Source organism: Macaca nemestrina, chromosome 11, assembly GCF_043159975.1.
Source record: "Macaca nemestrina isolate mMacNem1 chromosome 11, mMacNem.hap1, whole genome shotgun sequence".
NCBI lineage: Eukaryota > Metazoa > Chordata > Mammalia > Primates > Cercopithecidae > Macaca > Macaca nemestrina.
This window is the reverse complement of record NC_092135.1, coordinates 16,029,137-16,056,204: the sequence shown is the minus strand read 5'-3', so window position 1 is coordinate 16,056,204 and position 27,068 is coordinate 16,029,137. Positions and strand designations below refer to the sequence as shown.

General features: G+C 37.6%; 1 protein-coding gene across 7 annotated transcripts in view; it reads left to right on the top strand.

Moving 5' to 3' along the window:
• Window positions 1-27,068, top strand: part of LOC105492523 (dipeptidyl peptidase like 10) — a 1,403,881-nt gene that overhangs the window by 691,978 nt on the left and 684,835 nt on the right. For 3 of the 7 annotated variants that reach the window (XM_071072634.1, XM_011759708.3, XM_011759714.3), the window contains exon 1: window positions 16,577-17,132. The exons of 2 other annotated variants lie outside the window; for them this stretch is intronic. Coding sequence is in view for 3 of the 5 variants with exons in the window: in XM_011759708.3 (XP_011758010.2) it covers window positions 17,061-17,132 (72 nt within the window). In the remaining 2 variants the exon portion in view is untranslated. Of the gene's footprint in view, window positions 1-14,255; window positions 14,352-16,576; window positions 17,133-17,252; window positions 17,372-27,068 lie in introns of those variants that run through there. 2 more of the 7 variants (XM_024796259.2, XM_011759710.3) reach the window with 2 other exon arrangements.

The following is a 27,068-nucleotide window of genomic DNA, read 5'->3' as shown; positions in this document are numbered from 1 at the left end:
AGAAATAAAAGAAAGGCAAGAAGATGAATGGAAGAAAGAGATAAAATGAGGCTTTTGATTAATGTATAATGACATATCCACAATTACCATATTGGGCAGAATAGTTTCCTGTTCCTAAACATTTCCCATTCTCTGCCTATTCATCACTTCCTCCCTCCTTTCAAATTCATGACAACCACTTATCCTTTAACTGTCGCCATAGTTTTGCTTTTCCAGAATGTCACATATTTGGAAGTATGAAGTATGTAGCCTTTTCAGACTGACTTCTTTTAATTAGTAATATGCACTTAAGATTTATCAGTGCATTTTAATAGCTGCATAGCTCATTTTCTTTTAGTATTGAATAGTATTTCGTTGTATGGATATACCACAGTTTATTCATCCATTCATCTACGGAAGGGCATCTTGGTTGCTTCCAAGTTTTGGCAATTATAAATACAGTGCTGTAAAAGTCTCTGTGCAGGTTTTCATGTGGACATAAATTGTTAATTTATTTGGATAAACACTAAGAAGTCCAACTGCTGGATCACATGATAAGAGTATATTTAGTTTTGTAAGAACTGCCAAACCAAATGGTGCAGCGGCTGTACCATTTTGCGTTCCCACCAGCAACGAATGAGAGTCTCAGTTGCTCCACATTCTTGTCAGAATTTAGTGTTATCAGTATTTTCAGTTTTAGCATTCTACTAGATATGTAGTTGTATCTCATTGTTGTTTTAATTCTCAATTCCCTAATGACATATACTATTGAGAATACCCAGTTTTACAGCATGGTATACTACTACTGCTGCCATTACTTGTACACACCTAATTAAAACTTTCTATGTACTAGGCAATATGCAGAGTACTTTCCATATATTTTATCATAACCCTATGAGTCACATACAACATATTATGCATTTTCAGGAAAAAAAAAAAACACCCTGAAGTTTAGAAGAGTTAAGTACACTGCTAGTAAATGTTGAATCTATGACCCTGGGGTCTTTCTGACTCCAACTCTCATATTTTAACCACTACATACTTTTTCCTCAAAGTGTGATCCTGAATCTCCTACTTCAAGTAGGAAGGTGAAAAAAATTCAAAATTCTGAATTGTACAATATCGCATCAGAATCTTCCTGCTGAGAGTGGATCTGGAGTGGGAGAGTCTGAAACACACTCAAGATTAAGAGCCATTATACTACCATTCTAGGATTACTCCAAGTCCAAAGAGCAGTTTTGATATTTTGTTTCTATCTTGTATCATGTATTTCTCTTTGAAGTATATTTACAAAAGCCTTGTTATTTGTATAAAATAAATTATAATAAAAACATTGAGAGTATATCTTAAATGTAGATGAATACATAGTTTTCTATGTTCCCTAATTAAGGATGCTATAAAGTCTTTTCCTCGCACACTTCTACCATAGAGATAAATTTGACAACGGGGGAAAAAAACAAAAACCTGTCTGTCAAATATCTACTATGTATCATTCTGGTATAGTCTGAATGTTTGTGTCCTCACAAAATTCATATTTTGAAATCACCAAGGTGATGATATGAGGAGATAGGGCCTTTGAGGGGTGATTAGGTCATAGGTGGAGCCCTCATGAGTGGAATTCCTGTTCTTGTAAAAACGCTTTAGACAGGTAGCTTGCTCCTGCCCACATATGAGGACACAGCAGGTGCCACCTATACACTAGAAAGTGGACCCTCGCCAGACTCCAAATGTGCCAGAGGCTTGATCTTAGACTTCACAGTCTGTAGAACTGTGAGAAATCATTTTCTGTTGTTTATAAGCCACTCAGTTTGTGACATTTTTGTTATAACAGTGCATAGGGACTAAGATATACTTTGTGCTAGATAAATTGAACAAAGTTCATACAAAATACTTCTAGCATTATGACAGATTTACCTAACTATAAAAGTCTAATGTCTTTTTTTTTTTTTTTTTTTTTTTTTTTGAGACTGAGTCTGGCTCTGTCGCCCAGGCTGGAGTGCAGTGGCCGGATCTCAGCTCACTGCAAGCTCCGCCTCCCGGGTTTACGCCATTCTCCTGCCTCAGCCTCCGGAGTAGCTGGGACCACAGGCGCCCGCCACCGCGCCCGGCTAGTTTTTTGTATTTTTTAGTAGAGACAGGGTTTCACCGGGTTAGCCAGGATGGTCTAGATCTCCTGACCTTGTGATCCGCCCGTCTCGGCCTCCCAAAGTGCTGGGATTACAGGCTTGAGCCACCGTGCCCGGCTAAAAGTCTAATGTCTTTACTGGACAGAAAAACTGCATATATTTGCACATATTACTATATGATATATACTATATATATGCATATATAGTGTGTGTATATATATAGTATTGAATATATACTATACCATAGTATACCATAATATACTCTCTCTCTCTCTCTCTCTCTCTCTCTATAGAGAGAGAGAGAGAGAGAGAGAGTGTATATTTAACAGTAATTTCAGGCCAAGGAAAAAGTCATTATTGCAGGAACTCTATGAAAACTTATTTATTAAAATAAACAGACAGCTATTTGTTGTGGCTTTTGATCCAAGACAAGGCATTATTAAGGATATTAACAATATCATTGCCTGTGTTCAAACCTCTGCTATGCTTCTAAATCATTGTGGAACTTTGGGCAAGCTTCTGTAACACCTTTTAGATCTTGGTGTACAAGATTCTAAATGGAGATAAGGAAAGACTCTACGCTCTAGAATTATGGAATTAAAATAATTAGACAGTGCCTGATTCACATTAAACATTGAATAAATGTGAACTATTATTGTTTTCGCTATTATTATTCTCAAAAATAGAAATAAAAATGGGAATTGACTAACAGAGTGGAAGAGTGGAAAGCGTGGCAGAATGGTAGTGTGAGATCCAAAAATATAAGGATAAAAATGATATGTGACAAATCCATAGTGTAGAAATTGAATACTCTGAGCATGAAAAACTGAAGAAATCACTTTTCATGGGAGTGGGCAGGGATGCATGGCTTCTTTGAGGAATCTAAATAAACTTGAAAATGTTTTTAGGTAAAAAGAATGTGTATTTGGAGTGGGTGTCCTCAGGGATGTACAAATTTAGAGACTTTAGCACTTTTTGGCAGATAGGGAAACTCCATTTGGACCCTCAGACACAGCCCACTGTGTCAAGACTTGGCAATTTGAGGAGAGATGGTGCCAAGGTAGGTGCTGTATAAGAAAGGACTCTCAGACACATGAGGAGAAGGCATCCTTTCCATACTAATTGAAGCTCAACTCAAACAGCAAGCTAGAACCCCATTTGCAGCTAGAAAATTGCAGACTGAGTACTACAGTCTTTTAAACAAGCCTGTCACTGAGTTCACAAAGGCAAGAGGCATTGTCACCTGAAGCCACAAATCCTGCTAAGAAGAGCATTAATTGTTCTCTATATCACATAGACTGTTTGGTTCTGCAATCAATAAGAAAGAGTGGGCTCATACCAGGACCCATTGTTTTTTTCAGGTAAATTTGGAATTCAACAAATAGACCACAATCTACAATTTTCTCCATAAGGCAGAATGCAGGCTAAGTTGATACAGTATTTACCAGCATGGAAATGAGTTAATGGCCTTGCGATGAGAATCTCGGTGACATAAATCCTCATTCTCTTTACAACTTCTTGAGTTTGTCTTGGTGTTTGCTAACTCTGAGGAGGTCTAAAAGAATAAACAGTGTCTGCATTCTGCTTTCAATGCCATGAACACATTTTGGAGAGGCAGGAGCAATTTTATAGCTGTACATACACTGGAGAGAGAGCATGACCCTGGAGAGCTAGAGGTTTATCATCACTTTAAAAAATAACGGTTGAGAAGGAACTGCTCTCAGTGTAGTCTCTGTCTTTTATTTTATATATTTTTAATAGCTACCTCTTATCGAGTGTTTACTAAGAGCCACAAACTCTATTAGGCACTGTTTAAACTTTTATTTTAAAATGAAACACAGATACAGCAAACCACACAAAATTATTATAAAGCCAATATCATCTTAACCACTACATGTGTCAAAGAATGAAACCTTGTTAGCTGTCCAGAAGTCTCTACACATTCTCTGTCCTGTCTCTCCCCAAAAATAACCACCATCTTGACTTTTATATTAATTTTTTTTACTTTTTTATTGTTTACAATAAACAATAAATGTTTAAGTGAACATCCTGAGGCATTATAATGTAGTCATCAATTTTCAAATTGATATGTCTTTTAGCTCCAATATCATCAACATGTCATCTCCCTTCTTCCCACAAACTCCTTTCCCTTAGAATGAATCTGTTGACAAATACGGGCCGCTTGCGGATTTTGCCCCAGCGTGGATTTGGTGAGTATATTGATGTACTCATGGTACCAATCTACATATTCTTCTCTTCTCTGCATTTCCAGCAAGTGGCAGCAGGACCCTTGATCAAACTCAGCTTTATATTGTTTGCAACATTATAGGTAGCACTGAGTCATCAGGAGGCAAACTGATGGTTAACAGCAGGCTGCTTATTTTCTTGGTGATTATAAAATGGTAATACTCTAATTCTACCCATTATTTTTACACATTAGCTCAAATAATTTCACATGTAAGGTAATTCTTCCTTTCATCTACAATTTGGTTACCCAGTGGTATAACTCCAAAAAAGACAGAACTGAGGTTTTTATGATAGGTTTTGTGATAGCAAGTTGGTTCCCTATCATCCTCAGAAGATCAATTAGCATTTAAATTTATCTGATGGATCCCAATGCACTGTAATTTTTGTCCTTATTGAAGTGCTATTTTTTCCTTCTTCAGCCAGGTAGAGCCTTTTCAAGGTTAACTTTTGATTCCTCTTGAACTACTAGTCTTTGATACTTCGCATGTTAGTTCATAACAAAATGTTTCAGATTTATCTGGTATGCTTCTTTTCTTATATCTGTATTCAGCCACTTTTCTAAGAAATTCTGTTTTTGTTTTGTTTTGCTTTGTTAACACCACAATCTGGTTGCAAGTGATAGTCATTGCTATTAGGGTTGCCAGTGTTAGCACATAAAAATACAAACCACATAGTTACGTACTTGGGACATACTTATACTGCAAAATTATTTGTTGTGTGTCTGAAACTCAAATTTAATTGAGTACCCTGCATTTTATTTGACAATTAATTTATGCTAGGCCAGTCATTATTTTTAGACCGAGTTAATCTGGGTCCTCTGAGAAGCAGGTGCAACTAGATATGCAAGAGAGTTATTGGAGAAAATGTCTGTGAGGGAGTAAGAGAATGAATGGAAAAAGCAGGAGTATCCTTTAGACTATGAGGCTTTACTGCTGTGAAGGTCAACAGGAAGAAAGGAGAATAGATAGAAAGAGTCTCAAACTGTAGTTCAGGTCTAAGAAATATTTAGGAGGGTTCTCAAACCAAAGCTGTCCAACAGAGGATTCCCACAAGCCCTAAAGGGACTGCTTCAGTATCTCTGCCACCTGCACTCAGTCATTCACCTAGTGTAAGCTGTGGGAAGCATAGCCTCACTGCTAATGCTGTTGTGCATTAGGAATGAGATAATAATGATATCTCTAAATCAAAATTTCCAATTCAATTTCAGGGCTATTTTCTAAAGGAACTTCTTCTATTTGCCTCTTATCTATAGTGAAAATTATAGTTCTTAAAGTCTTGGAGATTAGAGAGTTAGAACATCTCATAATTACTCATTTACTTTTCTAATATTATATACACAACAGTAACTATACAAATATTACCACCACCCATTATAAATATCGAAAATATGTTTCTTGCATATGCCGTCTCATTCTCTCCATTTGGTTGTACTAAATCTACATTGGTAGATAATATAGCTGTTATGTACTCTTTCCCACTTAACACTCAATTTGTCTTATTCTACAATAACTAAGTATGTAATCCACCATAATTCTTATGCTTATATCTCTCCAGTTCTGGAATGTTCGCAATGGCTCTTAGTGACATGTGGTATTGGACAATTGAAACATGTCTAGTCTAAATTGGTATGTTTGTAAGCATAAAGTATTTTTTATGGATATTGGAAATGTACTAACAATGTAAAATCTCAGATAATTTTCATACAGATTATATATCAAAATGATAAAATGTTTAGTGTGTTGGGATAAATAAAATATACCATTGATTTAAATTCTTCTGTTTCTTTTTACTTTTTTTTCAGGCAGCTACTAAAAAATTTAAAATTACATATATGATTTTTATTTTTTTATTTAATTGCAATGTTCCTGTTAATTTCATTTTCTGAAACTCATTTCTAGAAGATTCCTCAAAAAAAATCCCATGAGGACAATATTCCTTGAGTGATTGCATGTTGGTAATAGTCTTTATATGACCGTTATAATTGATATTCAGTTTTACTGAATATAAAACCTCTGGTCCACATTTTTTTTCTTGAATATCTTAAATATGTTACTTCATTTTTTCTCTCTAAGATAAAGCGTTACTGTAGGAAAGTTTAATAATAATAATCTTAGTTCCTTTTTAAGTTAAGTATTCTTTTGTCCTAGATGCCCAAGTAATTCTTTTTTTTCTTCTTTCTTAATTTTACTTGGTGTTGATTGTATTATATTAATATTAACAGTTACACTATGTGATTTTTCAGTAAGTTTAAATGGATTTTTAAAATTTCAGGATTACTTTCTTATACATTTTAGTATTGAGGTTTTTTTTTTTTTTTTTTTTTTTTTGAGACAGAATCTTGCACTGTTGCCCAGGCTGGAGTGCAGTGGTGTGATCTCAGCTCACTGCAAGCTCCGCCTCCCAGGTTCAAGCGATTCTCCTGCCTCAGCCTCCCATGTAGCAGGGACTAAAGTTGCCCACCACCACACCAGGGTACTTTTATGTATTTTTAGTAGAGACGAGATTTCACTATGTTGGCCAGGCTGGTCTGGAACTCCTGACCTTGTGATCCGCCTGCCTCAGCTTCCCAAACTGCTGGGATTACAGGCGCGAGCCACCGCACGCAGACGGTTTTGAGATTTTTTGTTTTGTTTTGTTTTTTTCTTGCTTTGTTCTCTCACTGAGGGACTCCCATGACATTCATGAATGTTTTTTGCCATCTATAATATATGTCACATTTTCTTGAAACCTCTTTCTTTATTTCTTAATTTCTTTTTAGTGTTAAATATTTTTTCTTCTTTTCAACTTGATTTCCTTTAAAGTGTTATTTTTGTACTTATATTCTCTTATTTTCCTGCTAGATTAGTCTTTATTCCTACTCTGCTGTTTCTTTTATTTCCATTTTTTTCTTGAGTTTGATTTCTTTTTCTAGTTCTGATTTTTTTTTTCATGTGTTGCATGATTTTCTTAATGTCCTTTAGCTCATTTTAAAGTAATATGTTACACTTCTGAAAACATTTTGAGCATGACATTTTTTGGCAGGCTTATTTTGTCAATAGCAGAAATTGGCAAATTTCCTGTAAGGTTCAAGTCAGTAAATATTTTACACTATATAGGCCATATGGCCTGTCACAAATACTTAACATTGCCATCATACCATGAAGATAGTCATAAGCAATATGTAAATGAATAAGAGTGGCTATGTACCAATAAACCTTTATTTCTAACAAACAGAAAGTAGACTGGAGTTGGCCTCTGGGCTACAATTTGCCAGTCTCTGGTCCCTAGGAATGTCATTCTATGTTTTCTTGTAGCAACTTTCTTTTTGGGGCTAAGCTTTACATACATGGCATATGACCTTGATAGTTTTCTATTGCTCATTTTTGTACAAATTTAGTTTTTTTGAACTTTTAGATAGGTAAAAATTAAGACAGACTTTTCAACCTAAAGGAGATCCTTCTTCTTTTATTATGTAACAGTAAATATACTGTTGGAAGGATGCCTGGAAGGTTTGTTTCAAGAGTTCACAGGATCTAGACTGCACCAGCCACTTAAGACCTTGACATAGGCCTGCTAAGCACAATGAAACATCTGAGATTTTATACTGCTTACAAGCTAATGAGTTAACTCACCAGTTTTATGGATGTTGGCAAAAGACATGAGACTCTGGGGTCAGAGGCAAAGAGTTTTATTACTCATAGTACAATGAGTAGGATGAACATGAGCGTATTTGTGTGAGTTCTGCTTCTCCTCAAGTCCCATGGGAGGGGTGGTTGAGCCAGATGGATGCTTACCCACACTGTAGGCTGTAGTATAGAAGTGGAACCCTGAGCTTAAGGAACACAAATCTTTTATAATGGGGAGTAAGCATGCTTGTTATTTTGTTCCAGAGGAAGACATTATCTTTTTTATACTGAAGAGTAATAATGCTTGTCCTTTACTCCAGAGGAAGGTATTAGTCCTTCTTTACAGGTTAATTGCTGCACAAATATTCTTTAAATATATTATGAAACAAAGGACATTTCCTTCTGATAAGAAATGCAGAAATATGAAAGACCAATTTCCTGCTGGGAAATAGGCTCCCCACAGGGCCCCTTTTACTCAGTGTTGGAATGCACAAAATCCCTCCTAGTTCTATTGAGTGCTCTTACATAGGCCCACTGTAGTTTCTAGTGAATACCGATTGACTATTTGGGGGTTCCTTTCTTAAATATTTTGGAATTATCAGATCTGTACTTTGCCCTACTGCTTTCTTCTGCATTCGCCCACATAGATACCAAAGGCACCCACACTGTGTGGCTTTTGGTATTTAGGGATTTGTAAAGGTATCTAGTTATTTAGAATTGTTGTAAATGTTGTACTTTTGGTTCTGGTATCTAATTCTCTATCTAGCCTAAAACCATGCTGTCCTCACAGCAGCCTATCTTCCCAAAATAACCCTTTCAAAAAAAGTATGCCAAGCCTGATTTTACTTTTTTTAAAGTCCTCATTTTGAGAATAAACTTTATTTTTCCATAAAATACTTATTTCCAAGATCTTCCTAAATTGCATAAAAATACTTGCCTCTCCTCCCCTTGCCCCACACTAAGTGGTAGTAGGTCGGTATTATTTTAAGTGGAGGGGCCGATGTTTTCTTTCTTTACTTTCTGTAACATTCTGTGTCTTATTTTCTTGCTATATTTGTGTACTCCATCTATCAGCAATTCCTCTTACCCTCTTTCCAAATATGTTGCCTAAAACTAGCAAACAGGATAAACAAGCTTATTTAATATGTGTGCAGAGGATGTAAAGCAAAAATAACTATCTATCTTCTGAGATTGAGCATAATCTTAGAAATTTCTGTTGACTTTGTGGTCCTTTTGGCAGTATATAAACAGTCTAGAGGAATTTAAGCTATATTTACAACAACAATTATTTTATTCAATTTCAATATTTCCTCAGTAGTTTGCCCATTATAGCACCTCCTCCTTCAAATTTAGTATAGTGTGTATGTATTAGGTAAGAAATAAAATAAATTGGGAGTGATAATGCAAACATAATTCTCTCCAAATTCTTCTATGAGCTCTTCACACTGGAAACTTGGTACTTTATAACACATAGTGCCTGCTCCTAAGCAGTAGAAAATTTCAAGCTTATCTGGCTTTTACTTGATGTTTTACAACCAAGCAATATCTGATGGGTTCTTACTCATATCCAGCATCAGTAGATCAGAGGAATATCACGATTATATAATTCCTACATATCAAGTAAAGAAAAATAAAATATTCTAGGACAACAGAAAGAGAAAATATATTTTCCCTGGATGATCCTATTCCATAAAATAAAAAATACAAGCTTATAGGAGATGCTAAGAGAGCTTAATGTTGAGAGGGTAATAAAGTTTTTTTTTTTTTTTTTTTTTTTTTTTTTTTTTTTTTTTTTTTTTTTTCCAGAGAACATTTCCTCTGAGATTCCCCCTACTTAGGCAAGGAGACTGATGTAGACCCAGACCTACCACACCCCCCGACACACACAATTAACTCTGTCCCCAATAGAATTCCTTTCTTCTAAGCACTGATATTAGTAGAAAAGATAAGATGGCACGTGTGACAATTAGGATGCTGAACAAGTTATTAGGTTGGTGCAAAAGTAATTGTGACTTTGCCATTGCTTTTTTTTCTTTTTTTTTTTTTTTTTTTTTTTTGAGACAGAGTCTCACTCTGCCACCCAGACTGAAGTGCAGTAGCGCCATCTTGGCTCACTGCAACCTCCGCCCCCTGGGTTCAAGCGATTCTCCTGCCTCAGCCTCCCTAGTAGCTGGGTTTATAGGCATGTACCACCACACCAAACTTATTTTATTTTTATTTTTTTTGGATTTTTAGTGGAGATGGGGTTTCACCATTTGGCTAGGTTGGTCTTGAACTCCTGGCCTCAAATGATCTGCCCGCCTTGGCCTCCCAAAGTGCTGGTGTTATTATATTTAATTGCAAAAAATGCAATTACCTTTGCACCGTGATATTACAAACTAAATGCATTCAATTGTGCAAACAGGTAAGACACTACAAAGAGTGAAAGAAGAAAGTCCCTGTGAACTTGCAATGGGAAGGTTGTGAAAGGTGTTGAGTCCTAATAGATCAGTTATATTCGAGAAGGTGAAAATGTGAGTGGATGCCTTCTCCATGTGGAAGGTCAGGGGACCCCTGAAGAGAAGAGGACTACCCATTTGTCCTGTGAGGCTTTTGAAGTCTTATTAATTAAGATTAAACACTCTTATAAGTGTTGCTCAGTAAATCAAGTTGCTAACTAAAGGGTGATTTTCTAGTCATTGATTTGTAAGAACTATCATTTGTGTTATAGATTCTCTCCTCCTCCCCCACTGATGCTTACTGTCTAATTGGTAAGTGTAACAAATGATAAAATATTACAAGGCAAGGTAAGCTTGAAATTAATTAGTAATATCAAGTATAACTTACCAACAGAGGAATGAGGAAGTTACACTTTTGACTGCATTCTAAAATTATACAAATATATAGAAAACCAATGGCAGGAGCAATATTTAGGGATATTTAGTGGGATTTATGGTATTTCATTTCATGATTCTTATGAAGGTGTTAATAAACCAATGAGACTTACTACACCCTAACATCCCTAACAACTTCAGAATGCATTCTCTTGGCTTTTCCCTTCCCTCTCTGTTTCTCCTCCTACTCTCCCTTGTCTCTTCCTCTTCTTTCTCTTTCTTCTTTGACTTGGATAAATATCTGTGACTTTAGTAAATATTTAGATATGCAGGAGAGAAACTGAGTGACTTAAACATTTCCTTATTCTCCCAAAAAGATACAAATGTGTGACAGATTGACAGACAGATGAATATAACAAGGGATCTACACTAGCGAGCAACTCATTGTGTCTAATAGATTAAACAGAATTAAACAATGTTCAGTATTGAAAGATGTGTTTTAATGTGTCTTATTTCAATGTACTTTGCCTCCCCTGGTATCCTGAAACTATTATTTGTATAATCACATGACTCTGTGTGGTGAATGGAACCCAAGGACTTGGCCTCAAGTTTCCTTTGGCAATAGTGGAAGAAAAATCCCCAGTGGTAGAAAGTCAATTGGTAGAGACAATGCTAGGGACTCTTTAACGTCAGTGGATGCTCTAGGGCTATTGCACCTGAGTCTTCGACTATCTCTTGTTTTCTAGAGGAAAATTCATGGGATAATTTGAATCTAGTACTAAATCCTTAAAAAGAAATGGAAGTGTTAAAAAAGATGAAAATGTTTCCTTCCAAACATTAGTCAAGATCTTACAGTAGAATTTTCTCTTTCAATTTGTTAGAGATTTTCCAGAATGGAAAATGTGCTGTGTGCTCTTCTGGGAATTTTATAAGGAAAGAAGGTGGGTAACCTCTATGAAGTCTACCTCTAATAGAAGGCTCAGTAATCTTGTACTTTTCAAGGAATAAAGGAAGATTATTTTGAATCATTGGAGAATCTTGTCTTGGTTATGGAAACAAGAAATACCAGGTTCAAAGAAATTTATTCATCACAGGCAGACATTATCTCAAAAAGACAAATGTCATGCCAATGTTTCTAAATACTCCTCCATACATAGCAACCCTCTGTCATTTGTAGACAAGATCTGATTCAGAAAACTTTATTTTATTTCTAAAAAGTTGTGAAAATCAGGAAAAAATACCATTAATATCAGCTCAAAGAGATGGAAGGGTTTTTTTTTTCCTTTTTACTGTGCCAACATAACCAATTCATTAAATGATGACTCTTTTAAAAAAAAGAGCAAAATAAATAAACACATGTCCCTTGTTGGGCATCTAGTAGGTAAACATAACAACAGTAGGTAAATGTCTCATGTTCTTAAGCTGTTTTGGTGTTACAATTCAGCTATATGTATATAGAGAAAAGCATACACGGGAAAATAATCTGCATTGTTTTACTGTCTTAATTCCTGTATATATGACACAGAAGGGCTATGGGGTGACAGGAAGATGTGAGGTTTTAAATACAGCACAAAAAGAGATTTGACAACACTGGACCTCAGTAGGCATGAGCAATTTGTCAATATCTTCAGGTCTCCAGAGAGCAAGAATGACTCTCAGGATATTGCAACTCTGTCTGCTTCCACCAGAGATCATAATTGGGCTATGAATTTTTATAACAGGAAAGTCTTCCTGTCAAAGACAGAGACTGACAAAAAGTTTAGTTTACTGATACTGAAAGAATCTCAGAACAGAATGAGTAATATACATGGGTGTCACTTAAATATATAGTGCCTTTCCTTCTTTCTTCTTTTTTTCTTTAAAAGTAAATTCCTGTTATAGTTTACTGGTTAGACGTTCTACAGTGTAGCTTGTTTATGAGGATTGCTCAGCATACTGGTTTTCTGCCCAGGGACATGATATGCATTTTGGGGAATTCAAAAGCCAATTGAGGTGAGTAGAGGTCATTTGTAAATCGAAACCAAATGATAGCAGAAGATGTGAACTGAAGCTATTTCTTCATCTGCAAAGAGCTAATTGGGCACATTTCAGGCCAAGTCTCTGAAGACACAGCTCGTGAACTCTGTCTTCTTGATGCTGTGCTCATTATAGACACTCAATAGAGGACTGGCTAATGCTAGGGAAATCCCCATCAAGGTGGCCTTTACATGACACTGCAGATTTACCTCAGGAAGGAGAGCAAAGAGAAGGAAAATGCAGTGAGGGATTCTAGCACCTAGCTGCTTGTGGAGTACTATTTGCCTTGTCTAATTTATCTGAAATTGAAGAGTTTGTCTGTAAAGGATATCCTACTTCACAAAGTCTCAAGGGACATTTGTCTTTCTGACATATCAGCTGTTAGCTAGGCCTTATTTCTTACTTGGTTGTTTTTAGAGTAAATTTTGGTTCTTTGGTCCTGTGTCTGCTATTTGAGGTGGAAGATTGAATACTGCATAGATGACCTCTGTATGTCTAGAACAACCTAATTTTGCCACAGATACCAAAACACTATAATGATAATCTTGAATTAATTCAATTATTACCTAAATTTCATAACCTGTCCTCAATTATCGACCTTAATATTTCTAGGTAAAGAGAGATGTACTGCATTGACACCCTGTTTTTAAAGGGTAAGACAGCAAGAGAAAGAAAGACATTGTAGATATTCACAATGTTGTATGTGAGGAAGTTTTTGAATGACTTCAGAAACCCAAATGAATATATTGAGAAAGCAGCATTTTGAGTTCTGTCTACATGTGAACCTGAAACTAGGATTTGAGGCAATCCATTTTCAGAAGGAAGTGATGGAGTTTGAATCCTAGGAAATCTTCCTGAATAAAATGGCCATGTGTTTTAAGGTTCAGATATTTATAACCCAAAATAGAAGGAATTTTGCTAGGTGATCTCTCCAGTTCTTTTTCGGTTATGAGAGTCTGATTTCTTTCCATGAAAAGGGTAGAAAAACTTCTTTTACTGTTATGTGAATGTTATAAAATATATACCTGTCTATGAATTAGCTGATCAAAGATAATACATGAAAAATATTCAAAATACTTTGTAAATCTTTTTTTAAAATCTCTCTTTAATAGATTTTTGTATTCAGAAATGATACTTTGTAAATGCATTTTAAATTCCAGATTTCTGAATTCTAAACATTATCAAGACAAAATTGTGACTATATGTGTATGTAAAACTAGAGAGTACTGGAAAATGTGGTGAATGGTAAGGGCCTTTTGTGAGGTAATTGACTTATTTAACTTATCTATTGATTTTTTTTTTAATGTCTAAGTACTTAATTGACTCTTCCACTAAAATTTAAACATATACAAATAATTTTTCATTCATAAGAGAGGCATTTGATATATAACATCAACATATCATCATAAAAATTTAGAGAATGAGAATATCTTAATGGGCACCTGGTCTAAACATTTTAATTTTACCAGGTAAAAAGGTGGAAGCAAGAGATAAGTGACTTCACTGTGTTCTATACCTCCATGCTCTGATGGACCAAGAAAATCAATCAGTTGACATCAAGTCAGGTACAGAACCCTTGTATCTACAGTGTATTAGGGTTATATCTACTTTAGTGCTTTTAAAATTTTGTAGACATTTGATTGTGAATGGACGTTTTATATTTTTTCTTTAAAAATAACATCATTAGAAACTATACAAAACAGAACCACAAATACTCCCTTCTAAGGTGTAAGGTATTCCATCATTTCTTGTTTGGACATTAGGACTTTTCCTTCAGTAAGAAATTAAGTTGAAAATGAAGTAGAACATCTTATACTATAATTCAAGTGCAGTACATTGAAAAAATAAAAACAGTATTTAAGTTGGGAAAATCCGTTTACATGTGATTAAGTTTTAATCAGTGCCCTTAACCTAGATCTCAAAAGCTAAAAATGTTCTTAGATTGACAAACTAACAACCCATTCCCAAAGACAAATACTTAAATCAAAGAAGCATTTTTAATAAAAAAATTCACACACACATATACACATAGACCCCCACAATACATGAAACATTTAATAATGTATGTCTTTATTTGCAATGAAGTGAGTTTTATACTGAACTCAGAACACAGATGCAAGTTCAACAGTTGAACTCAATCAAGTAAGTAATCTTATATAAAAGGATAACTCCCTCTAGCATATACTTATCCTGCGTGACAGATATCTCTGTAATACAGTAAATTCCTTCAACTCAAGCAGACTGTCCAAAATGGAAACACATTGAAAAGATGAATATACTCAAATAATCAACAGAAGAGCAAAATATAAAAATGGGAACATTTTCTGAATAATGCAGATACCCTCCTTCCAAAAAAAAAATTACATGTGAGGGAATATCTAGATTGTCACAATTACTGGAAAAGTTGCCCAATAGCTATTATACTGGTGTTTCACTTAAAAAACTGCTTCGTACTTTTGCAACTTGCAAAGTTATTCCTAGCAAAAAGTTATTTCTCCTGAAACAGAATAAATAGGTCATTCACAATATGCACTGGAATATACTTTTGAAAAACAAGATCTCTACTCACCTCTAATTCTATCTTTCTGCTGGTGATTGTTGATATATTTATTTTAAAATATGTACTTTATAGGAGCTATTGTTACAATTAAAATTTAGGACAACATTATAATTCATGTTTTAGAAACTCCTAAGGCAGGAGGACAGCTCCTACCATTTTACAAAGGCCTTTCTGTTAAGAAGTGATTAATTAAGGGACTGAGTGGCTCAAAGCAGGGAGCCAGTCCTTAGCCAATAAAGCCCAACTCAGTGCTACCCCACTGCCCCATATTCTCTGTCCTCTCTACTGGAACTGTCTTGTGCTGAATCCATGAACACCTAAATATTCAACTCACTCCTGCCATTTCTCTGCTGAGCAATCTCCTACAACCTGTGCCCGAGACTTGGAGACTGTTTGTGGTCCATGGGCTTTAGGGGCCCCAGGGAAAGCCACGTGCACTAGTGCATCTGGATGAACTGCGGACTTTGTCTATCCATGAGAATTCAACTTCCCAAGAGCTACATTGACTCATTGATTTGTATCCAGGCTCCGGGCTCCCAATTCCCACACAACATAAGTTCCCTGAAGCCAGGGAATTTGGTAGGTTTGACTTGTTTAGTCTCTCTCCCCTGCAACTCTCTCTCTGAGCCTCACAGTGTATTTGGCACATAGTAGGTGCTCGGTAAACCCACTTTGAATGGGCCAGGGTTGTGTTGAAGAAAGGAAAGGCTGGGAGGACTTGAGATTTGAAGATTTTCCTACATGTGTCCAGGAAGAAAGAAAAGGAAAAAATAAAAGTGAGTATCAGATTCTTATCATCATTACAGTTATTATTGTTTTTAACCAACCTTTAGGAATTCCACTGGCATTACCCAGGCAGCTGGTAGGAGAATCTGGGCTGGAGGCTAAAGGATGTCCATTGCCCCAAATCAGAAGGTGCAGAACCCCAGGTCACAATCTGAGACAACCCCTAGGGTCCCGACAGGTGTTGCCCGCCTCCCACAGGGCTCCGGACCCCCGGTCCCCGACTGTCCCTTGCCTTCTGAGGCGCTGGAGCATGCCCAGTGGCAGAGCTGGAGTCACCGAGGGCTTTGCACGGGCGCACTCCGCTTCTCCGGGTTTTAGCAGAAGCCCGCGGGGGGCGGGGGGGTTGCGTGTCGGGGGGTAACCGCGGCACCCGGCAGCCTTGGGCGCGCGAGTGGGGAGCTCTTGCGCCGCGCAGGGCTCTCTCCCCCGTTGCGGTTGCTGAGGAGATGCTGGAGCGCGGCACCCGGCTGCTCCACCTGGCGCGCTGAGCACCGCGCGGGGAGCCCCCGGGGGCTGGCGGCGGGGGGCGCGGACTGCGGTAGAATGCGAGCCCGGCTCCTCCAGCGCAGTGAGACGTCTCTCCAGCTGGGTCAGGTGCCGGGGGCCCGCCGCTCGCCGCTCCACTAACTTGCCACTTGGTAGTGTCTGGTCTCAGAGGCTCGCTACGCTTTCGGGTGGTGGGGGGCGGGGAGAGTGGGGAGTTAGAGGGTCTGCGGTAGCCGAAGGAGGGATCCTGCGAGGGGGAGCCTGCCTGGTGCCGCTCTTCTTCCCCTCCCCGTCGCTCCCCTCCCCCCACCCCGTCGCTGCCGCTTTCCCTTTCGCCAATTCCGAGAGCGACGGGCGCCTGTGACATGCGAACGCTGCCAAGTGACGGTCCCCGAGTCTGAAGTGCCCGCGAGGAAGTGAGCGCCAACGCGGGCCGCCGGCGATGACAGCCATGAAACAGGAGCAGCAGCCCACCCCGGGGGCCAGGGCGAGCCAGGCGCAGCCGGCGGACCAGGTGAGAGTTGGCAGCTGCGGCCAGGCACTCCCGGGAGGGGTGGCTCCAGTCGGCGCTCCCCCCGCCTCTCCTCCCAGGCTCGGCTCCCACGCCTCCCTCTTCCCACCCTCCCCCCCGCCCCAGTTCCAGGCTCTCCTGCTTATCCATGGACTCTGCGGGAAGTTAGAGCCTCTGAGTGCGCTCCGGAGCCGGGCGAGAGGATGCGCAAGGTGGAGAGCCGCGGGGAAGGGGGGAGAGAGGTAAAGGCTGAAGGTGCCCCGGGGAGCCCCGGCGGGCGGGCTACCGAGGGAGGGAGAGGTGGCCAGGGCCAAGGAATGGGGCCTCTTGGCTCCCTATTAACACACGTTGAAGAAATCTGCTGCGCTCCTGATGTCCACTTATCGGGTTCAAGCCCCGTCTTCCTGTAGCCGGGACGCTTGCTGGCCAAAGCGACCCGAGTAGGCAAATGACCTTTAGGCGGACCGAGTTTTTCCTTTCCTTTCTTGTTTCTTTTGAGGAGTCGGGTGTGTGTTTGTGAGGTGGGGTGGTCGCGGGGGTCGATGGGGGAAGAGGGTCCCAGACATCTGTAGTCTGCTGAGTGGAACGGAGCTTGGGGAGCAGCAAGGCATTAATTATTAAGGGGAGCTGGGAAGGTGCTGGCTTTAGTGATTTGTTGGGTTTGGTTGTGATGTGTCTGCAGAGCTGAGGTGCCCTGCGTGGGCTGAGGGTTATTACTGTCTCTTTCCGGTCCTTCTACACCCGCCAACCCCTTTTTGTTTTGGTCTTTAGAAATCTGTAGCATAACCATACCGTCGTGGATCCCCATCTCGTCTCTGTCCCCGATTTGGGGTGATTTGGGAGTTCGGTGTCGCTCTTTTTCCAAAGTTGGAGGGTCGGGAGCGCCGAGATACCCTGGCAAGGAGGAGGAGGAGGAAGGCTGTGCTGAGCCTGGTGAAGGTGCCGTCACGTTTACATCAATTAGAGACTCTGGGCAGAGAGAGCTGCCCTTAGGTCAGGGATTAACTGTGGACCCCGAGGACCCAAGCACTGGGGTAGGAGGATTGGGGATCTTTGCTCGGAGTGCACTGCGAAGGCTGCTGAAGGCGTTCCCGGCAGAAACCCTCCCAGTGTATTGCTAGCATGGGATGAAGGGAGTGCACGCAGCTAGGCTCCAGCAGCAACTAGGCTTTTCGCGTATTCTAAGCACTAAAGAGCCTATTAAGGGGAGCTGTCCAAATCGCCCAGTAGTGGTGGCGAGACAGAGGAGGCGATGCCAGCGAGGCTGTTATTAATATTGCAGACTTGGTTATCTCTCCTGGCTTGTGGTCTCTTTTCTCCTCTCCCCTCCCCTTCTCTTTTCCCTCACATATGTTTCATACAGGTGGTGGGGATTACTCAATGACTTAAAGCTCCCTTCTCGTTTATTAGTGGGAGGGGGTTGAATGTTGGCAGTTTTTACAAAGCATTTGTTTTCTTAAACTATCCTCTTTGATCCATACTCTGAGATAAGTATGAAAATATTAAAAGATCATATGTCCCTTCCTTTTATACCTCTTCCTCCTAATCCCCAGCACACATCAGAATGTGAAAACTGGTTAGCAGATATATAAAAATAATTTCAGGACAGGAACATGGATTTAACATCCTCTTTCAGGCTGACAGCCCTTAAATTTCATTAACAAGCCGCCGAGCCTCTCTACTGCTCTTGGAATGATGCTACCAATAAGAATGATTAGTCAGGTGAGAGTCCCCACATGAAATCTTTGCTCACTAACCTGTGACACCAGCTGGTTACTTGAGGCGCTGCAAACAGTTCAGTGATGGTGGAAGTGGGAGGCAGCAGCAGAGCAGAGCACACAGAAGCTGAAAATGTATGTATAAATAGTGGACACGCTGTCTATGCACAACAAACACCTTTGTCAGGATTAATCTGGTACTTAAAATTCATGTGAAGAGATAGGTTCTAGCTGGAATCCATTTTTCTTGTTAGTGTGCATTTTTTAATAGCCACTTCAAATATTCAGGGAGTGGCTACTTTGCAGAACTCTTGCTTTGATAAAGTATTTTAAGTGCCTTTCTGAGTATTGACATGATTTTAAAATGTCAGTTTTATGCATCTTATGCATGTGTTAAAATAGATGGATTTTACAAAGAAAGTCAACTGAAATATATACATGGCAGCATCACAGTGAGGGTTTTTCAAGCACTCCCAGAAAATACTCATATCTAGCATATTTTTGTTCAAAGCTTGACATATGAAATGATGGACAAATAATGTGAATTATGTTAGTGAAAGCTCAAACTACTTTCCGTAAGACTACTAAGCTTTTATTAGCCATATTAGTCATTATGGTTTAATTCTGCAATTGCCACACAACTTTCATGCAATACTAGATATAATAGCTTCATAAAGATGTGATTAGGTGTGCTGGCTTCTGTAATATTTCAAAAAAAGATTCACAAATTTAAATTAAAATGTACCTTTATGAAATTATACCTAGTGGTTAAATAGGGCATATGGTCCAGCAAATCAATCACTATGCATTGATTTTGAACGATTTAAGCTATTGCATGTTGCCAAAAATGTCTTCTAGTTTCTATGGTAAAGATTCTTATGAAACCTCGAAGATGCCTTGTCCTGAGGCCATCAAACACCTATTTCCGCTTATAGTACAGTGGAAGACCATAATCCTTCCTCTAACTGAAAATGCTTATGGACCATATAATTTGGTGATGGTTATAGTCCTGTAGAGGGCTCAACCTTCCTGTTTTATTTGATCTGTTACTGTCCTCTGGCACAGTGTGCCATGACAAGAGGACATGCTGTCCCTTCCTAGAGAATGGTGACAACAAGAATAGGAGGGACTGTGTAGGGATTGTGTATTTCATGAATATTCTGAATCATTGGAAATATTTTTTATCATCTTAATAATCTTCCTTTTAAAGATTCTTTGATCAAAAAATATTTACAACAGTTATTTTTGTTGCTTTCATAACACTCCACATTTACAAAATGTCTAAAAACAAATGCCTTGACATGAGTAGACACAATCATTTCTTAACATGATCAATATCTCAACATTGAAAGATCTAAGAACTTGAGTGGGGCTAATTGTAATTTGTTATTATTTTTTAAAATCCCTTCTTGAATGCTTGCCACAGGCAAAGTACTATTCTCAGGGTTCATAAAGTAACATTTATTGAATGTATTTTTCTATTTGATTCTCAAAGTAATTTTTTGAGGTGGGTCCTGTTTTTATTTCTATTTTAGAGATGAGAATACAGAGGATTAAGGAAGTTACGGTGGAGGTGAGACTTAGCCAGGAACTCATGGAGGTCTGAAGCCTTACCTTTTAACTTCTATACAATCATAATACAACATATTTCTATTGTAAGGATGAAAATAATTGCAAATCATCTGTGTGTGCATGTGCACAAATTTACCTTGAATATAAGACGAATGAATAATGTGTTTAAAGCTTCAGCTATACATGTAAATCACAGCTCTGGAAATTTTAAAGTTAACTTAATATCACGCTACTGATCTAAATAATATAAAAAGAACAAGATAGATCTTCATAAATTTATAGGAGCTTTTTTTGATCTTTGCGTCACTTGTCTCTGATGACGAGACTCTCCAGGTTTGTTAAATGAGTATATATTTTTGTTAATGGTCAATCAGACAAGGTTTAGAATTTGTTCACATTTCCACCAGGTGGCACCCTTCTGCTGACTCCAGTGGGTAAAAATATTGCCTAAAAAGCATGGCTGTTCTCTCAGCTCCAAAAACAAAACAAAAATAATCACACAAAAACAAAAACAACAAAAACAAAACCATCCCACTTTTTAGTGTATGACTAAAAAGCATATTTTTAAAAGCAACTATTTGACTACAAAGACAGCACTTGTTATGCATTTTCTTTAAAAAAATGCATTTTGGTAGAAAACCAATCTCTTACAATTGAACATGTGGCTGTCACTTGATGCAATAATTCATGACCAGAATTGAGATCAAATGTGTAATGTGTAAAATGCCTTCTGTGAAATATCGATGTGCTTTAGACATTAGGTAATATTAACTTAAAATGTTTTAATATAGAAATTGGTATTCAGTATTTTTATTTCACCTTTGGTCTAGCAAACCAGATTAAAATATTCAAATATATGCTTAATGAAAAATTGCAAAAGAGTTATTCTTCTAGGTGCCCTTCGCTAATATATACATGTCATAATTTGATCAATAAACTATTGTTTTTAAAACAGAAGCTTGAAAAGAGCTTTCATAAATCATATTGAACAATTTTAATGAATAAAAAATTTATTCTAATTATTAAACATATAAAATGTCATATTTAATTGAGGATAGAGTTCTATATAATTTGGTTATAAACAATATACATTAAATAAAAATGTTATATGGAAATCTATGATTTGAGAGAAAATATACATTTCCTACTCTCCTTCAATGTCTTATTTTTTATATATAAATATAATATATAAGTTTATAATATAAATATTATATATAAGGCATTTTATTTATTGAGTTAAGAACATACCACAAAATATTTCTTGCTTAGAAGCTTCTCATATATCTGTATATCTATTTGATTATTTCAGGATCTGAGCAAATGGTATATTTTAAAAAGATTAAATTATATAAAAACAACTTAAAGAAAATTATATTATTAAATATTAATGCTGCATTATCTTGTGAAGCATATTACATTGGAAACAAAACACTTAACCATATTTCTCCCAGTCTGAGTAAAAATAAAGCAATTTCAAAATTTTGGTTTCTTGAATTGTGATTACAGAATGTCTTCGGCTTTACTACTTATAGGCACATTTTAAATTTACTTAGTGTGACATGTAGCAGACACAGTGACAGAATGCTGTGGCTAAGTTTGTGAGATTTTTTGTGCTATCAACCACAAATATTTATTCGTCACTGTCTATGAGTTATGCACTGGAAATCACAGAGTCAAGTTCATATCCCAGGTCCACGAAAGACCACTGTGTTTTCTTGGGCAGGATAACTGAATTTCCCCATTTCATCTGTGAATGGAGGTGACTGCAGTTCCCTTTAGATGTTTGTTCTAAGGGTTAAATGAAATAATATGTAAGAGTTTTTGAAGAAGGCTTGACTCATACCAAGTCTTCTTATTAAATGTATAGTCTGGGAATAAGAGCCTAGACAAAATTGAAAAAAAATAAAATCTGGGCCTGGTGCAGTGGCTCGCACCTGTAATCCCAGCACTTTGGGAGGTTGAGGTAGATGGATTGAGCCTACGAGTTCTAGACCAGCGTGGACAACATAGTGTGACCTTGTCTCAAAAAAAAAAAAAAAATTAGTAGGGTTTAGTGGCACTCTCCTGTGGTCCCAGCTACTTGGGAGGCTGGGGTGGGAGGACTGAGGATTGCTTGAGCCTGGGAGGTCAAGACCACAGTGAGTCGAGATTGTGCCACTGCACTCTAGCTTGGGCAATAGAGTGAGACCCTGTCTCAAAAAAAAGTCTTAGAGGATTATGAAGCCATGTATAGCTGATCCATTATTTTAACTTTACAGACAACCACATTTTGCAGTACACGTATTAATATGATTACACATGAGTTTTTTGGTGCATGTAAATATTATATTAATGGATTTGGACATCAAAGCTATTTTAGCAGGCATCCAGATTTCAAAATATTCTGTTACATCCTGACTTTCATTCAGTCAAAATTGAACAGTAAAATTCTTTACTGTTCTACTCTGTAAGAAGTCAGGCTAAAAGTAAACTTTGACTAATTCTCAACAAGGATTGAGTTAGCTGCTGACTATGTTGCATGTTGTTTTCAATGCAATGTACTTCCCAAGGTAATTAGCATGAGAAAGAGGATATTTAAAGGAAAGACAGATGGGATTTACAGAAATATGTCAGGGGGTGAGATTTCAGTCAGTGTAGCAGGAGAATGTGCTTGGCAGTGGAGCCACCAAGAAACCAAGGTGCATGCCCCTATTGTTTTGGGGAGGGGCATGGAATTGGATTAAACGTAAGTCAAAAGACTTCTTCATAAATTTTTTCTACAGCTTTTTCTGTTCAACCTTTAAACACACATGTATGCTCCACTTATTAAAATAATTTCCATGTATTTTCATACTTGCTAAGTGACTTGTGCGTCCTAACCAAGTTAATGTACTACTAACATTAGAATGCGGGCCATATACTAAGACATACATCAACCCAATAAAGGTTGGAGGATTTTCCATCTGAAGCCCTGTACAAGGTCCAAAAGGAGGCCAGATAAATGATAAAGGGAATGTAAACTTCTTCATAAACTTATATCCTTATGGATAGTTAGAATTATTCTTGCTCTAGTGAACGCTGCCCTGCCTTGAGAAGTCGTGGGGCTTAGTATTGATTATTCCCAGCATAATCTTGTTTTAAAGTTTTTATTGACCTGATCCACAAGTGTCTGGCAATAACCAATCTCTGTTTATTTGTCCCTATCTAATAGCACCTGTTCTCTAAGGCATTTAAAATTAGCACTTACCTTCTTTCTGCATGGTAGACATTCTTATCATCGACTGCATATTAACTCAAGGAATGGTTGTCATTTTCAGTATAGTAGAGAAGGCTGGGAAGTAGGTTCAGTGGGGAGACTGGGGCACTGAAAAGAAAGCTCTTCTATTGTAGCTTTATGTTTGTTGAGCTTTCCTGAATTCTTAGAATTTCAGGCATATCCATTTGTAATGGTAACTTTGTCACCTACTGCCAGGCTAAATACAGAAAATTCACTTTTATCCAAAACTGATAAAAATAAATATTTTGAATTGTTCTGTTCCGTAATTGATGTGAACAGTATTCTTTCAATGTTTTCCACAAAATTAAAAAAAAAATTTTCTAAGTTTATCATGCCATAGTTTATTTAGAAGTTATTAAAATGTTCTACGACATTTTTGGAATTGCCAAATGATTTTCAAATTTAATTACACTTTGGGGAGAGGCAACCTGATGTAAGACTGAGAACAAAGTCAAACAGATTTCAGATTGATTCCTTCCTCTACCATTTACTAGGCAATTTATAACCCCACTAAAACCATTCTTTCATCTTGAAAAGAGAGAGGATGATGAGAATGTTGCAATAATTAGAGAATCTATGTGAATGAGTTTTTATTGCATCTGGCTCAAGCTTGAAACCTAATAAGCATTTTCATTCTTAATGCTGTCATGCTTCTAGATCATCTGAGAAGGGTATTTTATTCGTTTACAAAAGTAAATTTGCATTTATGTTAATGAAAATGCTGAATATGTGTGTGTACACCATCATCAAATATATACACACTATATACACACACACACACATATATATATTTATGATCTAAATGCTGTATTTTATAGGTAGATTATTATAGGGCATTAGATAAAAATGAATTTGTGACAACTTGACTGATTTCTACTATTTTTAGATGATAGTCTATTTTCACAAAAGACTTAGAATCTTGTTTGATATGTTCATGGTTTAATATTCTCTTTCCAGAAGTTTGGTTCCCAGAAATGATTCACTTAGAAATTCTTTGCATATAGGAACTGGTGATATTACTGAGTTGAAATTTAAGAAAAGTTAGTTGAGTGCATAATCAAAACCAACTTTACATTTGGGAATGTTCTCCAGGCAAGCTATATATTATCTGACTTTAATATTATTGTAATTTGTCATACTTACTGGTTTTCCCAGGTCAGGACAAAATAACTATGTATCAGATTATAAAAGATAGCAAATGAAGAAAAGTGAGGAAAAAGGCTATTTTTATTATCTTTATCCCCACTCTCTTTTTGATATCTAAATGAAGATTCAGTTTCTTATTCCATCTTAGAAACTCTGCCCTGAAAACAGAAATGTGATGAATCTGTATTACATAATCAAGAACTTGAGTGGCAGGCTGTCCTGTGATTTATTTCCAAATAATGGACCAGAGAGACCACTTGAAGTTGCATTAGTAATGCTTGTACAGGGAGAAATAGGCCTTTCTTGTTATTGGAACATGAGTTTACTTTTGGCAAGAATTGAGTAAGTGAAAACTCTGATATTCATACTTACATTAATCAAATCTCACCTCCAGGAATGGTTTTAATATAAGTTAATGAATGCAAAACATGGCTCTTTTTTTCATTTCACATGTTTTAAAACAAGTACTAGAAGTCTTTAGTAAAGCAATCCTTTAAATTGCTGTGTCACGAATTTGCATTAATAATTCTTGTCTCTTAGACACAGAATCGAAGATGAGGAAATAAGGCAATATTTGAATAGAGGTAAAATATATCTTTTTGAGAGAAAAAGAACTGAGATCCATGAAAGATTCCTCAAATTTAGAAGAGGTCATTTGTTTAGCAAAATTTTAGTCTATAATTTAAATTTCCTGGGATCTATGAAATTATGAATAGATTTTCTATCTACCTCATTAGCTTTTAGGGACTTCAAGGGAAAAGATGACACATTTCACTTGTATGTAGCTTTTTAGAGTACTATAAAACATAAGTGGTCCAAGAAATAAAGTGAACATATTTTGAAGCCATACCCAATGTCTTCATCAGGGTTATTTCTTTTTTTCTGATATTAGGAATTTTGAGTACCCTACTTCTTGACAACCATATTGAGAGTGATAGGCATGTGTGAATTGAACCAGAAGTTGAAATGAAAGAGACTCCCCTTCCTTCACATTTATTAAGGTTGTTTATAATTGCTCCAAAATGAGATTTACTCAACTTTAGGCCATGTGGCATGATGAGTGGCTCATTATTACACATTTCTATTTGCTCAGAGTCAGTATTTCTGTATTCCAGGATGGTACTTTGGGTTCCTTCATTTCCCTTTGCATGAATGCCATCTCCAAACCCAAATCCAGTTCCCTCTGCCTCTCTACATTTCTGAGAGCCATTGTCTGTCTAAGAGTTGATTGACTTGCTGACAAAGAATACTTTGACATTGGCTGGGTACCTTGGCTCATGCCTGTAATCTCAGCACTTGGGAAGGCTGAGGCAGGTGGATCACCTGAGGTCAGGAGTTTGAGACCAGTCTGGCCCACATGGTGAAGCCTCGTCTCTACTAAAAATACAAAAATTATCCGGGTGTGGTGCCGCACGCCTGTAATCCTAGCTACTCGGGAGGCGGAGGCTGGAGAATTGCTTGAACCCAGGGGGCAACTGGGAGCTGAGATTGTGCCACTGAACTCCATTCTGGGTGGCAGAGTGAGACTCCATCAAAAAAAAAAAAAAAAAAAAAAAGAAAAGAAAAAGAATAGTTGGATATTGGTAGCAGCATTGCCTTTCTAAATTCTTTCCTTCAAATAGCCATGACATGATAAATGATGGTTTATCAACAGTTTCTCTGAATGTTACACCTTTGTATTCAAATCACGAAACAGACAATGGAGAGGTGAAGTGACTTGTCTAAGGTCACATTGTTGTTTAGAATTAGAAGCAGTATTTGATGCTGGGTCTCTTTCCATGTAGCCATTCCCAGATTCAGTTGCTGATACAAAGCCTTTGGTGGTGTCATGGTGGGACATCTGCCTTCCTTGCCACTTGACATAAGTATAACCTTTTAACAAAACAAAACAAAACATGTTTTAAAATGCTTTGTATCCATAGGCAAAGCTCATTTGACATTTCTTGATTTCTCGTTTGTGATGTGCTACTTCTAGGTCAGTGGTCCTTAGATTTTTGGCACCTGGCCACAAGCCATCACAGAAGTGCATATGCATCTTCTGTACTTTGCCATGGGAAGAGGTTACGCCCAAAGCCATAATGCCTTTCTGAACATAAACTGTGAAATTCACTACTCCAATGAAATGGCAGTGCCACCACTACACAAACAGAAGTTGACTTTCTCAAGCTTACCCTCTTACTCTTAGCATGAATAAGCAACTGCTGATATCTACACACAGCATTTGAAATCCTAGCAATGGAGTAGCAG